Below are 13058 nucleotides of genomic sequence, written 5' to 3' on the forward strand. Positions count from 1 at the left end.
GATAAGAGGGAGTCTAAAACAACAACTGAACAGGCTTTTTGCAAATTACCTTCGCCTTCTCTCCCAGCCTTTTATCCCTCTACTGCCTCTAGTGGTGAAATATTGTTACTGTGATAGCCGCTTGGTCAGTCAGTTAAATCGTTGGTTGAAGGACACACTAGTTACTGTTTCCCATCACATGCACAAAAGCAGGCAATTGCCATGTTTGTTGGGGTGCCATGCAATGCCTTGCGTTTCATACCTCTGCCCGGTGTAGCCTGGCTCACACTGGCACTGCCCGCTGATGTGGTCGCACAGCCCGCTGTTGCGGCACGGGCACTCCTGGCTGCAGTTGATGCCATACCTGCCCAATGGGCACGGCTGAGCACAGACAGAGCCCTGCAGACGGACACAACCACAAAGAGGATGACTACATCGATCAGAAAAGGAGCTGTAGAACTGGTTGTACCATTATAGCTAAAATATTAGCATTCTTTAAGAACTAAACAGGCGCTGCTGAGGACCTGAAGTACCTATAGTAGCTTTCTTTGCCAAAACAATATATTGTAGTTACGTAAGAGGGTGCCGCTCAGAGTAAATGAATGAGTGAGTGGGTGTTAGTGAGTGAGTGGTCAAGTGCATGAGTAGGAGAGTCAATTGATGAGTGGGTGAGGGAGAGATTGAGTGAGTGGCTGAGTGAGGGAGAGAGTAAGGGCATCTGCGATTTCTAAGCATATACAAAAAAACTTGCAATCAATTCGACACATCAAAGTTGCTGAGAAACCAATAAATCTGAGCAACACCACTGCTACTCCTAATTACACTATATAGTCCCATAGCCTGAGTGAGATTTAAGCTGAGCACTTCACTGCTGAATACGTCCCCTCATATGAAACAGCATCTGTAATCTTAATTGCTATTCACCCATCATCTCTTCATAGAGACCTAATGTGATTTCTGCCATCTGAAAGTGTAGTGTGTGTATAATTTAAATGTAGCTGACAAAGTAATCATTTTTGGAGCTGATCCCTCCTACTCTCTTGGCCCACGGTGTGTATCGTGCGGGAGACTTACTGTCCAGCCGGGGGGGCAGGAGCACTCCCCCGTGACGTGGTGACAAATTCCCCCATTTTGACAGGGGCAGCGCAGCTCACACTGGGCTCCATGACTGCCAGGGGGACAGCGATCTCCACAGCTGCAAGGACACATGGTGCAAACACAGCACTGAGACTAATGCACAGCACAGGGTATAAACACAGCTCTGAGACTAATGCACAGCACAGGGCATAAACACAGCTCTGAGACTAATGCACAGCACAGCGTATAAAAACAGCCCTGAGACTAATGCACAGCACAGAGTGTAATCACAGCATCACAACATAAGACACTAGAAATGATATGTAGCACTGGGTCAAAATAACTCCACACAGCACAATCACATGGCTGGGAGAGCACTGAGACACCACTGAGACAACGTCACATCAACACAGAGACAGCACCTAGACCTCATCAAGACAGCAGTGAAATTGTATCAAGACAGCAGAGAGACAGCAGAGAGACACAGGGAGGTCAGTATGTGGATGGAGCGGCAGCACAGGTGATACTCACAAGATTCCAGTGTACCCTGGCGCACAGAGACACTCTCCGGTCTCGTGGTGGCAGGTGGCACCGTTGAGACACTTGCAGGGCAGCTGGCAGCCCTTGCCGTAGTGGCCGGGGTCACAGGGCTCCTCACAGCGCCAGCCCTGGTACCCGTCCGTGCAGACGCAGGCGCCGGTGATGGGGTTGCACAGGGCCCCGTTCTGGCACTGGCAGCGGTTGCTGCAGTGCGCCCCCCAGTGGTCACTCTGGCAGCCTGCGGGCAAGACACACAAGCTGTTCAAAAGCAGAGCCTGTCATTGTGACTGCACCACTGCTGAAGTGAGGAGTCACAAAATTCAACTGGCGCATCTCACACACCTCTCTCACCTTGAGCTCTGGCTACACTGTGCATCGGTGCAGGTCTCCCCACTGAGCACTAATTACACCACCACCACAGTGCAGCATGTAACCCAATCAACAAATCATCTAACCACTGCAACAAACGAACATCACAATTCAGCTGAAGGAGAAAAAAAATGCGAGAACCCAGTCAATCGAGCAAACGAATGTCAAAATTCAACCGATGGAACAAATGAAAAACTAATCAAAATTCAGTTGTTGGATAAAACAGTGCGATATACTGCTCAGACAGTGCATAGGGTTGGTTGAGTCACTTCTCTGAAGCGACTCTGGAGGAGAATACATTTTTCTCAGTGGCACTTTCTGTCTGATCATTAGCATTCTTAGAATTTTTCCATATTCCTCCATAAATCATCAGCTATCACAGGAAAACTGCACATCAGGATAAACCTGTGTGTCATAAATCTTTAATAAAAGGTTTTGGATTGCCTGCCTGTATCCAGGAACGAGCACTTTGAAAGAAACCGCAGAGCTTTATTATCTTAACATGTGGTTAGGGTGTACAGCTGCTAAATGTTTCATCAATGCCGGCTATCCCACATACACAACTGAAGGGACAGCACACATAATCATTGTTTCAGAGAAAAGAGATCACCAGAGAGAGAGAGAGAGAGAGAGAAGGAGAGAGTGAGAAAGGGAGAGAGCTCTAATCATGCCAGACTTCATTGAAACAGAAGAGCAGCCAGGTGCATAAATGGATAATGTATATAAATGCAAGCTGCTGTTGCTAAGCCAGGAACACCTGCCAAGCACATAAACAGTGCAGGTCGGTCCTCTTTGCCAAAAAGTTGAGAAGGGAGAGAAAGTTGTCGCATGTTTGCCCATTCAGACAGGAGGGGAGGTGGCGCAGTATTGATTCCCACCTGGTGGCTGACTCACCCCCACCCCTCCCCACTGCGCCACTGACTGAGCTTTAACCAGTGGAAATGGAAGTTAAGTGAAAGTTATTTCCTGTGAGTCACAGAGCCCTGAGTTTGGAGTGCAGAGGCGTCGGGCACCAGATTAAAGCTTCTTGGAAGCGAGTGTTTCCCACTGTGGGGGGGTGAAGAAGGGCAGGAACACACAGAGAGTTCAACAAGGCCTCCTGCCTTTGCTGACAGGCTTGGTGGAGAGGGCCCTTTGGGACAGAGGCAGCATCACACTGTCAGTGTTCAACTGTGGCTGTATTTGTGTCCAAAGGGGTCTAACAGCAGTTGTACTGGTGCTCATGAACAATACAAGTAGCAAAGGCACACCTTAACATTGAAGAAAGCCATGAAAGTAGCATGTAAAAAACCATAGATCTCCAGTGCCTGAAGAAGGTGGGCCTGACAACCTGGCTTGGCCCAGACAAGCTTGTTTGGGCAGCCCCATGAGGTCAACCACCAGCATCCACCCCGAATGCCCCTCACAACCCATGCTAGTGAGACAACCCCCTACGTCCTCCTCACCCCCTAAAAATGACCAGACATCACGCAGAGATCTCCCCTAATTTTGTGTCACAAATATTACCACCACGCTCTGTGGTTCTCCCATTCAAACTGGAAATAAACTGTACAGGCACCATCCATACCAGCTTTGACTAATTTCATTTTGGCCTTTTTGTACTCTACTGCCTCTAGTGGTCAAATATTGTTAGTGCCAAAGACACGAGAGAGAGAGAGAGAGAGAGACTGAAGGACATCATAATTTCTCCAGCTACCTTTTCCATCTGCAGCCAAAAATAAACTGCCACTAAGGACACGGGCAGACAAACAGACTGAAATCCATACGCTGCTTAATTTCCTGCTCTCTCTGGCTGATCGGAGCTCCACAAACCTTGTTGTCTGAAGCCTTTTAAACCTTCCTTGGCGTCCGGTTCGATGCCTCAGCACATTTTGAGCAAAATCCATTTCTGCGCGTCTCTCCTCTGCACAAAGGTTTGAACTCCAGTGCAGCAGCCTCTCACCAGTGTGGCTGTGACAGCACTTAAACTGAGGATTACGGAGTCCTCACAGCTCCACCGGCAGCCACCGACACGCAGCAACGCACAGATAACCCATTTCACAACTTTATTAGAGCTCTGTATATCACTTAAGACAAAAGCACCAGCATCCAAAAACAAGAAACAAAATCGTCCTGAGATTACAAAGAAGAACAACAACATCAGCCACTGCAGCTGTAAACCTGGGAAAGAGGGGGTGCAGGCAATGAATCTCCCAGAAGCCTAAAGAGCCGAGAAGCTCTGTTGCAATTGGCTTTAGTCGCCTGGGCTCCACCATGAAGGGCGAATGACGGGCCCTCTGGTCTGCGGAGCTGCTGAGCTGCAAGCATGGGAAAGAGAATCAGGATCAAGATCCTTCCGAATCAAAAATGATCCCCATGAAGGTCACCGCTGTAGTGGCTGGGCAGGAGGGACCCAAATGCAGAGATCATTCAAACACACGGGAGGATTGCAGACAAAGAGTCTTTACTGAACGAGCAAGACATTGCCACAGGAAGGCACAGGATGCAGGCAAGGTCAAGACTGAGCAGGGAACAAGACAACAGGTGAGGTTTAAATACACCAAACACTCAAAGACTAACTGCAAACAGATGTGATCAATCAGACAATGATGCACACGCAAGAAAGTCCCTCTGGTGGGGGCTGAAGGAATCACCAGGCAACGGGGACAGACTGGCTGCCACGAGGAAGCCTGCTGGTCATTTTGGGAAGCCGTCTCCAAAACCCTGACAACTGCTCCGCAAGCACAATGCCACAGATGTTACGCGGCGTGTGGCGTGGACAGGCAAGCCTCGGCCTGGAGTCCCAGCAGCCCTTCTGGTATAGACTACGCTTCCACACAGTGCTGTTTGGGAATCACGTTTAACAGGCTGACTGATTCAAACCAGCAACCCCTTAGAGGCTGCATGTCATCAAGTGAAATGCGGGGGGGGGTCCCTCAGCTTTTTCTCTGTGCTGAAGCATCACTCCCTTCCACATCCAAGCAACCTTCAGAAGCGCAATGCTTCCTGCCATTAACAGTGCAAATAAATCATACATTTAATTGTATGTGGGAGGGAAAACAAATCAATTTTCCAAACATTACTGGCACAAGATTGCCATAAATGACAGCCTAATCACTCCAGACAGGAGGGTCTTCAATCACTTGTGTGATGCACCGGGAGTAGAGAAGGTGATAGTAGGAAACCTGGGTTGCGGTTATAGGAGCACCTAGCAACAGGCCACACCTCCATGCAACCCCACCACCACTCACAGTCACATTACCTATGGAGAAACAGCCCCAAAAAATAGTGCACACCTTTCCCTGCACCCCACCTTCCCTTTAAAGGGGAAACACAAACGTACTCAATATATATAGGCCTCCAAAATGATCTTTACCTTACAAACCGTAAGAAATAATACAAATGCAGTCATTTCCAGTGCAATGAAAACATTGCAATGCTACGAGCAATGCAGAGTAATGACAAAATTTTCACAAATAATCTCCTGTTTAAAAAAGCATTACATAATTTATTCACAATGCTGAAGACGATATTTTGTGAAGCTGAGATGTTTATGGTGTCTTTTAAGTAGTTCAGGCACTTCCTGTAGTCTTTTAAGAAGTTCAGGCTCTTAGTTTATATTTGCAGTCTGCTTTGTCTTAGTTTAAAACCACAAAGGCTCCATCAGCTGGAGGTCTCCAGATTGCAGCGTCCGAGTCAGCGTGTGGATTTTGTGTAAAATGGCAAGCCGGGTTTACTCCAGGACAAACTCTGTGTGCGGGCCGGGATGTGAGACCGTACCTGCAAACTCAGTCACTCAGCTCCGCAGCCCCAGCTGAAACAGTGGAAGGTTCTGCCACAGCGCGGTTCGCTTCCCCCAGCGCTGGATGGCACTAAACCTGCTGGTACTCAATAATCAATAGACCGGCTTCAGCAATCAACCACGTAAGCAAAAAAAAATAGAGAGGCTTTGTTTTCAAAGTGTTTCTCCAGCAAAGTGGAATATCCTTCACCTCATGTCACAGCCAGACTCGCTGGAGATGTGTGTGGAATACCGGATGAATGCGCTTGACATTGCATTACAGTTTCGATCAATTTTGCAAAGCTATAAGATGTGGTATACTATGAGAAAAAGGCAAAAATTCAAGGTTATATCATATTCTGAAAGGCTCTTTCATTAGAAAGCCTGGATTTAGTATTAATATATGTTTTGTGAGAATCAGTTTCCATGCCATTTTAAACAAATAGCATTAAAATATTACAACAGCTTCGAACAAGCGTTTAGTCAATGGGAATATAACAAGGCGTTCTTCCCGCTGGAGTCCGCTGTTTCACTTCACCCTACCCCTCCTGAATACAAATGAACAAAGATTGGATTGTTACAGTGGTTTCACGGCAGAGTGATGGTTCCTCCATTATTGGGGCAAACTTAGGTGTGATGAATGTCTTCAGGTCTCATCAGACTGACCGCTGTAAAAGCTGTCGATTCTGGACACATTGAGGACCTCCTCTCCTTCCACAAGAGTGTGCAGCGGAAAGGGAGGGGGGGTTACTGATACTTATTCCAACCTTATTTATTAGCGAATTGACTACTGACGACAGTCGCTACAAGAAAACCCCCAGGAAATATTGTCCGGAGTCTGACGGATGTTTTTCTAAACGTACAGAGAGTGAAAAAAACATGCCAATAGTAATAATGGTGAATTCTGCTGAGTTGTGAGAAAAGGGAGCAGGAGGAAGAGTGTGCGGTGGAGCAGCTGCCGCTGGCTGTGTCGTTTGTCTTGGTCCGACTCCTCCCCCTCTGGGCTCTTGTGGATTCACCAGCCTCTCAGGATACAGACCAGCAGGGGGCGCTAGTGCGAGGCTGTGCTCCCTGGCATACTGGAGCTCACTGGAGAACCTCCCAGCCCAAAGACAGAATGTGCCAATGGACAGTGTCTTATTTTCGCTCTTCTTCTGTCAAGTGTTGAGAGCCAGCACCAAGTAAGTGCCATTCCAAATTCAGAACACAGGACTGAAATGGACCAAGAGTGGGAGCTTGGCTGCATTCACAGTGTTATTGATCTGACCAACCGAATGCTCCGCTCTTCTACAGGGAAAAAAAAGCAATATTCTCTCCGCAGCAAAGCCACTTAGCTGATGTCTGATCACACAGGAAAGTTTTTGCTGCGTACCATCAAATCAGTCAACCAGGCTGCATTAAGTAGTCAAACTTGGATCTACACTCAGCCACACAATGGCTCTGAAGCAAAATATGCTTAACAGGATTTTAGATGTGTCTCGTTGGCTGTGAATTCAATCAATCAGCTAGGTGCAGGTCATTTTATAGATCATGGGGTCTTGCCCTCTACCCTCAGTCAACCTCTAGTTAGCAGGAGCAGCCGTCTTCATGACATCACAGAGGAAGGACAGTAATACATGAATTATTTGGAAAAAGCCTTGACCCAGTGCAGCAAACCAGCAGCTTATTCAAAAAACCCTGCAGAGCTTCTCCAAAGTGTCTTCATCAGCACATTGTCACACAGTCCACTGCCTCGCCTCATAAATAATTCACTTCCTTTCCCCCACACCCCTCACACCCCCCCCCAAAAAAAACTTGCTCTTGGTGAATAAGGGAACAAAAAAACGATGAGCTGACACGCGTTAGTACCCCCCTCCCTTCAAAGCGATGAAGGAAATGACCACAGAAAATGAGCAGAGTCTGAGCGTGTGCACGTGAGGTCATGTTAGTCACAGCGCAAAGATGAGCCAGTCCAGAGACAATGTCAGCCCGATAAAACTTAATCGAGCTACACTCAGTCTGTACCCATCGATTTCCTATTTTCAATTAATAATTCTAATTAGGATGCTGTAAATTTCACTGGAGGCTGTCAGGGGATCGATTCGGGTTGGGGGGGGTATTGATTATGGTCGGGAGGGGGGAGAGTTCCAGATGTGTGACACCATTAATTTTCTGTGGGACAAAGTGGTTGGAGTTGGTGGGTGGAGGGGTGCAGTATAGGCTGAGTCTGCAGCTCACCTCCTTTGTACCTGAACCCCCCCCCCCCCCCCCCCCCCCCCACATTCCCCGGATGTGATGTTTGCTCACTGCAGGGTCTGCTTCACATGCAGGTCCCCAGGTAACCAACAGCTGCTACCGTTCAGGGAACTCCCCTGAAACAGATTGGATTTCTCTCAGCCCCTCAGTCTCCAAGGTACAGACACAACCATTATAAAGAGAAAAAAGGGGGGTGGGCACAACACAGGGAGATTGTGCTGTGAGATTCGTGATCACTGATATGGGGTGCATCCATGTGCACTTCCAGTAAGGGGCAGCAGAGGCCACAAACACAGAGGCCGCGGTACATCCGATTTTGCAAGGCTCTGCACACTCTTCAGTCTGCATGCACCATATGACTCAACACTGCAGAGTGGCACTTAAAGCGACCCCAGACGTGGCCGCGCCGGAATGGCCGCTTCTGATCATCACTTTTTCCCTGAAACATTAATGCCTATCCCGTCACGTTGCAGAGCCGTTATCAGACCCTGCCCAAAGCCTACCTTCCTGTGTATGTGGAGGGGGGCTGGCTGACTGATGTGTTTGCTACCCACGGCTGTGGGTGGGGCACCGGTGCTGGTGTCTGTGAGTGCGCTGCATGTGGGCATGGCCAACCCAAACGCAGAGGAGAGGTCCCTGGGCACTGAGAGAGGGAGCAGAGGCAAAGATAAAGCAACCAGCACTGCTCTGACCTTTAAAGCTCCGCCCGGTGGAGTCTGGAGGACGGAGAGCTCAGTAAAGGTGGCAGGGTATTCCAAAGGGGGACAGGGGAAGGGTAACTGTACTGCGCATCTGGGCTCCAAACAACATCCTCCTGACAGCTCGGAGGGTGCTGTCATTACCCTGGCACGCTTCCCCAAGGACTGCCAGAGTCCCCCGGCCCTGCCGTCACCAAGGCATGGCAGAGAGGCACAGGAGGCTGGGGTTTTCCATGCAGATCCTCTAGCCCAGGAGGGGGCGCTAAATTAATGTTACACCTACAACTCGGACACCTCTTCTAGGAATAGGGATGGGACTGGCATGTATGAGACAGGGCACAGTATAGGGAGTAGGCTACATGTGGACTACATGTCCCTGAGAAGGTGTTCAGGACCCTGACAGCAATCGCACAGGTACTACACCACTCTAGGGGATGTTTCAGGAGATGGAAGAGAGATGCAATTTCTCACTGGAAAAGAGGCAGCATTCAATTTGACAATGAAGCCATTTGCTATACTTTATGTTCTGTAGAATCAATGTTTTTTGTGCGCACGATGAATGCAAACACAGTTTTATTTTAAACAAAAAAACGATCGTAAACACAGCTTGGGGAAATGGCACTAGCGTTGTGTGTTTTTTGCTGAGGCTGGATATATGCAGGTTTGTCATTGTTGACATCTTTGACAAACTTTAGTGATGCAGCTTTCTGCTACCCTCACACGAAGGGTAATTGACTCTTACATTATGCAAATGTGCTTCATAAGGAAATCAATCTTTCAGAGGGTTTATGGTTCCCAGCAGGCATATGTCTTCTCATCAACACCGTGAATATTAAAAATATGGAGACTTTCGCTAAGATGAGCGGGGTCAAATGTCAAGCTCCCTTCCTTACACGACATTGACACCAGCAACCTGTGACATTCAGCCTAGCCAGTTAGACAAGGAGGTATCATCAGGCAAACAGGTGAAGATGAAGGCTGTGTGCTCATTTCTCAAACCAGAGACAGGCAATGACCTCACTTCTTGTGTTCACTGTTTCTCCAAACGAAACTGCACTAGTTATGAATGGAAAGACAGCAAGCCTGACGGTGTGATCCTGTGCATTGACCTACGCACAAAAAGAACCAGTCTTTGGAGGAGGTCCAGGCAGCTTGGGGCATGGTCAATCCTCAATATTTTCTGGAGTCCTGAGCTTAGTTTCTGCTGCTGGAGTCTCCCCTGTCTCAGGTTTCATATTCAAATTACAATGAAGTCTTCAAAATACAGAAAGCACTGCGAGAGAGATCCATTGTATGACTTCCTCCTGACGGCAGCTAACGAGGAGGCCTAAACAAGCTGTTTGACAATGAATCGCAGGGGCAGAAACGGGGGGTGCCAGTCTGGGTTGAGTCGTCTTGCACCAGGAGAAAAACTGGCATCAGATAAAAGCCTTAAAATTAGAGGAAGAGAGGTTGTTCCCATCTGATAAAGTTGCAGATGTCTGGAGAGTAAAAAAATAGGACATAGTAAAATCTAATTTACCCATTCAGTGCTTTCTTTCAAACTTTGGATGGCGACCAGCTGTATCGATCTATCCTTCTATGCGAATGTTCTCTCCGTTTGGCTCTCAGCTCTGTGAAGGGGAAGATTTTGGTGATGTCACCAGCATTGTGCTTCCAATGTGAGAGAGAGAGACAGCGCCTGAATCATAACACACAGCCCTCCGGGTCCTCGATTTGTCACTAGGTCAATGACGTTACACTACGGAATGAAACTCCAGGAGTACATATCACGGTGATTATGATACCATGCAAACTCTGAAAATCCGTCAGCACATTTATTAAAGTGCTTACAGAAGCCTGGTGTGGCAATACTCTCCATGTGTGCTTTGTTAAAACTTTCCCTTTGGATTGCATTGGGTTAGTGGCTCATTTCACTAGGATATGCATTCCTGCTATCAGTTTTCCCTTTGCTCTATGTTAGGACTGTGTATTTACATTTGCATTTATTGGCTTGGCAGACGGTCTTGTTCAGAGTGATTTACAATGCAAAAGGTACAAAACTGCATCAAATAAGGTCATATAAACAGCAGTATACACAGGAAACGACAGACCACACTGATATGTGTCAATGTGATAATAATGCTTAGCGGGTGCTGGGTGATGAGTCCAGTGGCTGGACGTTGCATCAGGCACTAAAACTACCATGAGCAGAACAGCTGACACAGATGCTCTGTCTATATTACACTGCTGGGAGATTGTGACTGCAACATTGGCGGCATTATATCAAAACTGAATTTGGGGTCATACATATACTGTATATAGCATGAAAGAGACATATATATTAGATGCATGCTCTTTGTTATATACAAGGAATCTTGTTTTTTTTCCATACTATACAACTCTTAGTATGATCTTCATTTTGCACCTTGTCTTGTTGGGCAGCAGGTACTTTAACCTGATGATTGTATTTAGGCATTATGTACTTTACTCCGCTACAACCACAACTACCCACTACAGGCAGATGCAATGATCACAATTATCATCATTGCGATCATTATCATCGCCATCACCATCAACATCGTCATTGCTGTGGTCATCATCGCCGCAGCTGACATCATTACAATCACAGAAATGCAAGGAACCCGAAACCCCTGCAATCAGCAGCCATTCCAGGCAGATCTATAAATAAAGGTGAGAGACCCAAAGCCTCCTGTGGACTCAGCTCACAGTGTTCACCATTGTCCATCTACATGAGAACACGCCACTGACGAACCAGGATGATAATGAGTGCTCAGCTCTGAACACGGGGGGAGGGGCTGCCCGTCACCATCAATCACTTTTGAAAGCGTCAGGAACAAACTGTCCACTGGGAGTGCTTGTAGGGTCTACACTCAGAATTGCATCGTTTGGCAACAAATGCGATGCAAAATGAAGACATGCCTTCAGATTCAAGGCACTAACTCTCAGGAGCATGTTAAAAGCCTTTTTGATACTGAACATATTAAAACCGCTTCAGACCTATGCTCCGCATCCGTTACAGCCCTCTCCAAGTAGATCAATTACAATTGGAAATGATGGTCATACAGGAGCCGTTTCGTGCCTTTTATTTATTTTCAAATTGATAAAACCACCTGGTTTTACAGAGTATTGACTCGAACTCAGCGGCTGTTTTGTGAGCCGCTGCTGTGCTTCTGGTGTTTCTGGGAAAAGCTCAATGCACGCTCATCTGTCACACTTCAACGTGATGTCACAGGGATAGAACACGCGGCGATGTAGAAGCGGAAGAAAGCTGTCAGGGGATCTCTCACGCGTAACTGGAGGATTCACAGCACAGTCTCCGGTGTCACCGTGCAGAATCTTGCTGTGATTACTGTTAAGCCAACTCTGAGACTTGCCAGACTGAAGCCTGCTTCTTGTATCTCTCACCAGTCCCCACCAAACCCCACCAGTGTATGGCTATCTTGGGGTCAAGTTCCTGTGTTGTCCTGCATGTGACCGCGTTCCCATTGATATGGCTGCATGCTTGCTCGTTCAGAGAGCTGGAGAAGTGAACTGCTGTTCTGTGCTACAGGGGAATCATGGGGACTATTAGGATTCTTCTCCACAGAAAGAGGAGAAGCTGTATGTGTGGGGTCTTAAACAGGTCTCCATCAACCACTTAGCAGTCCATCTAAAATTCAGTGCAATTTTCTATGTGCAAAACAGATAAACATGCATACAGAATAGAAGTGGAAATACAATAGAGGTAAGTTTAAGGAGTTAAGTGTATTATCACATAACTAATGCCGTGTACGACTGAGTCGGTATCCTTCCCCTACTCCACAACACAGCTAATATTCCAGCTCAGCCAAGCAGAAAATACACTTATCTATGCAGGAGAGTCTGCCAGAGGAAGCAGAGGACCTACCTTTATGCAATATTTATCCTGAAACTGTTTTTGATCATTTTCCATGATTAACTCGCAAGGCAATCTGAATAAGAATCGCCCACTTGCAGGTGATCCCTTTATACTTTATTGTGTCTGATGTGACAGCGTCTTTGTGCACCTCCAACCACATCACTATAATTATAACACAGATAAAAGGTCACATTAATAAGTTTCAATACTTATGACTAAGATCAGAGATTTTTTTTTTTATTTAAAACCTTTTTTCCATTGTAAATAAAAGGATTTCAAGCCAAGCACACAGAGACAGAGGTGCCAAACACTAATCAGGAGTCCAGTAAAAAGAGAATCAGCTGCTAATGGGGGATCCTTATTTAAACTGGCATCCATGTTAATCATTTATCCTTTATTCATGGCACCCCGGCTCCCACTGATGGACAGAGCTATGTATGTGGAATGTAGCTCTACGTCAGGTGTGGGGCAGGGTGACTGGCTACCCCCTGCTGCCCACTGAGGGAAATGCATCTTTTCC

At 47.1% G+C, this 13058-nt stretch overlaps 1 protein-coding gene across 2 annotated transcripts in view; it reads right to left on the reverse strand.

Annotated features, from left to right (window-relative positions):
* The window catches only part of LOC118787836 (multiple epidermal growth factor-like domains protein 11), a 62192-nt gene that overhangs the window by 25171 nt on the left and 23963 nt on the right, over positions 1–13058 (reverse strand). For both annotated transcript variants that reach the window (XM_036543549.1, XM_036543548.1), the window contains exons 6-8: positions 1588–1834; positions 1054–1174; positions 242–378 (exon numbers count right to left, since the gene is read on the reverse strand). In XM_036543549.1, coding sequence (XP_036399442.1) covers positions 242–378; positions 1054–1174; positions 1588–1834 — 505 coding nt within the window. The remainder of the gene's footprint in view (positions 1–241; positions 379–1053; positions 1175–1587; positions 1835–13058) is intronic.

This window comes from Megalops cyprinoides, chromosome 13 (assembly GCF_013368585.1).
Source record: "Megalops cyprinoides isolate fMegCyp1 chromosome 13, fMegCyp1.pri, whole genome shotgun sequence".
NCBI lineage: Eukaryota > Metazoa > Chordata > Actinopteri > Elopiformes > Megalopidae > Megalops > Megalops cyprinoides.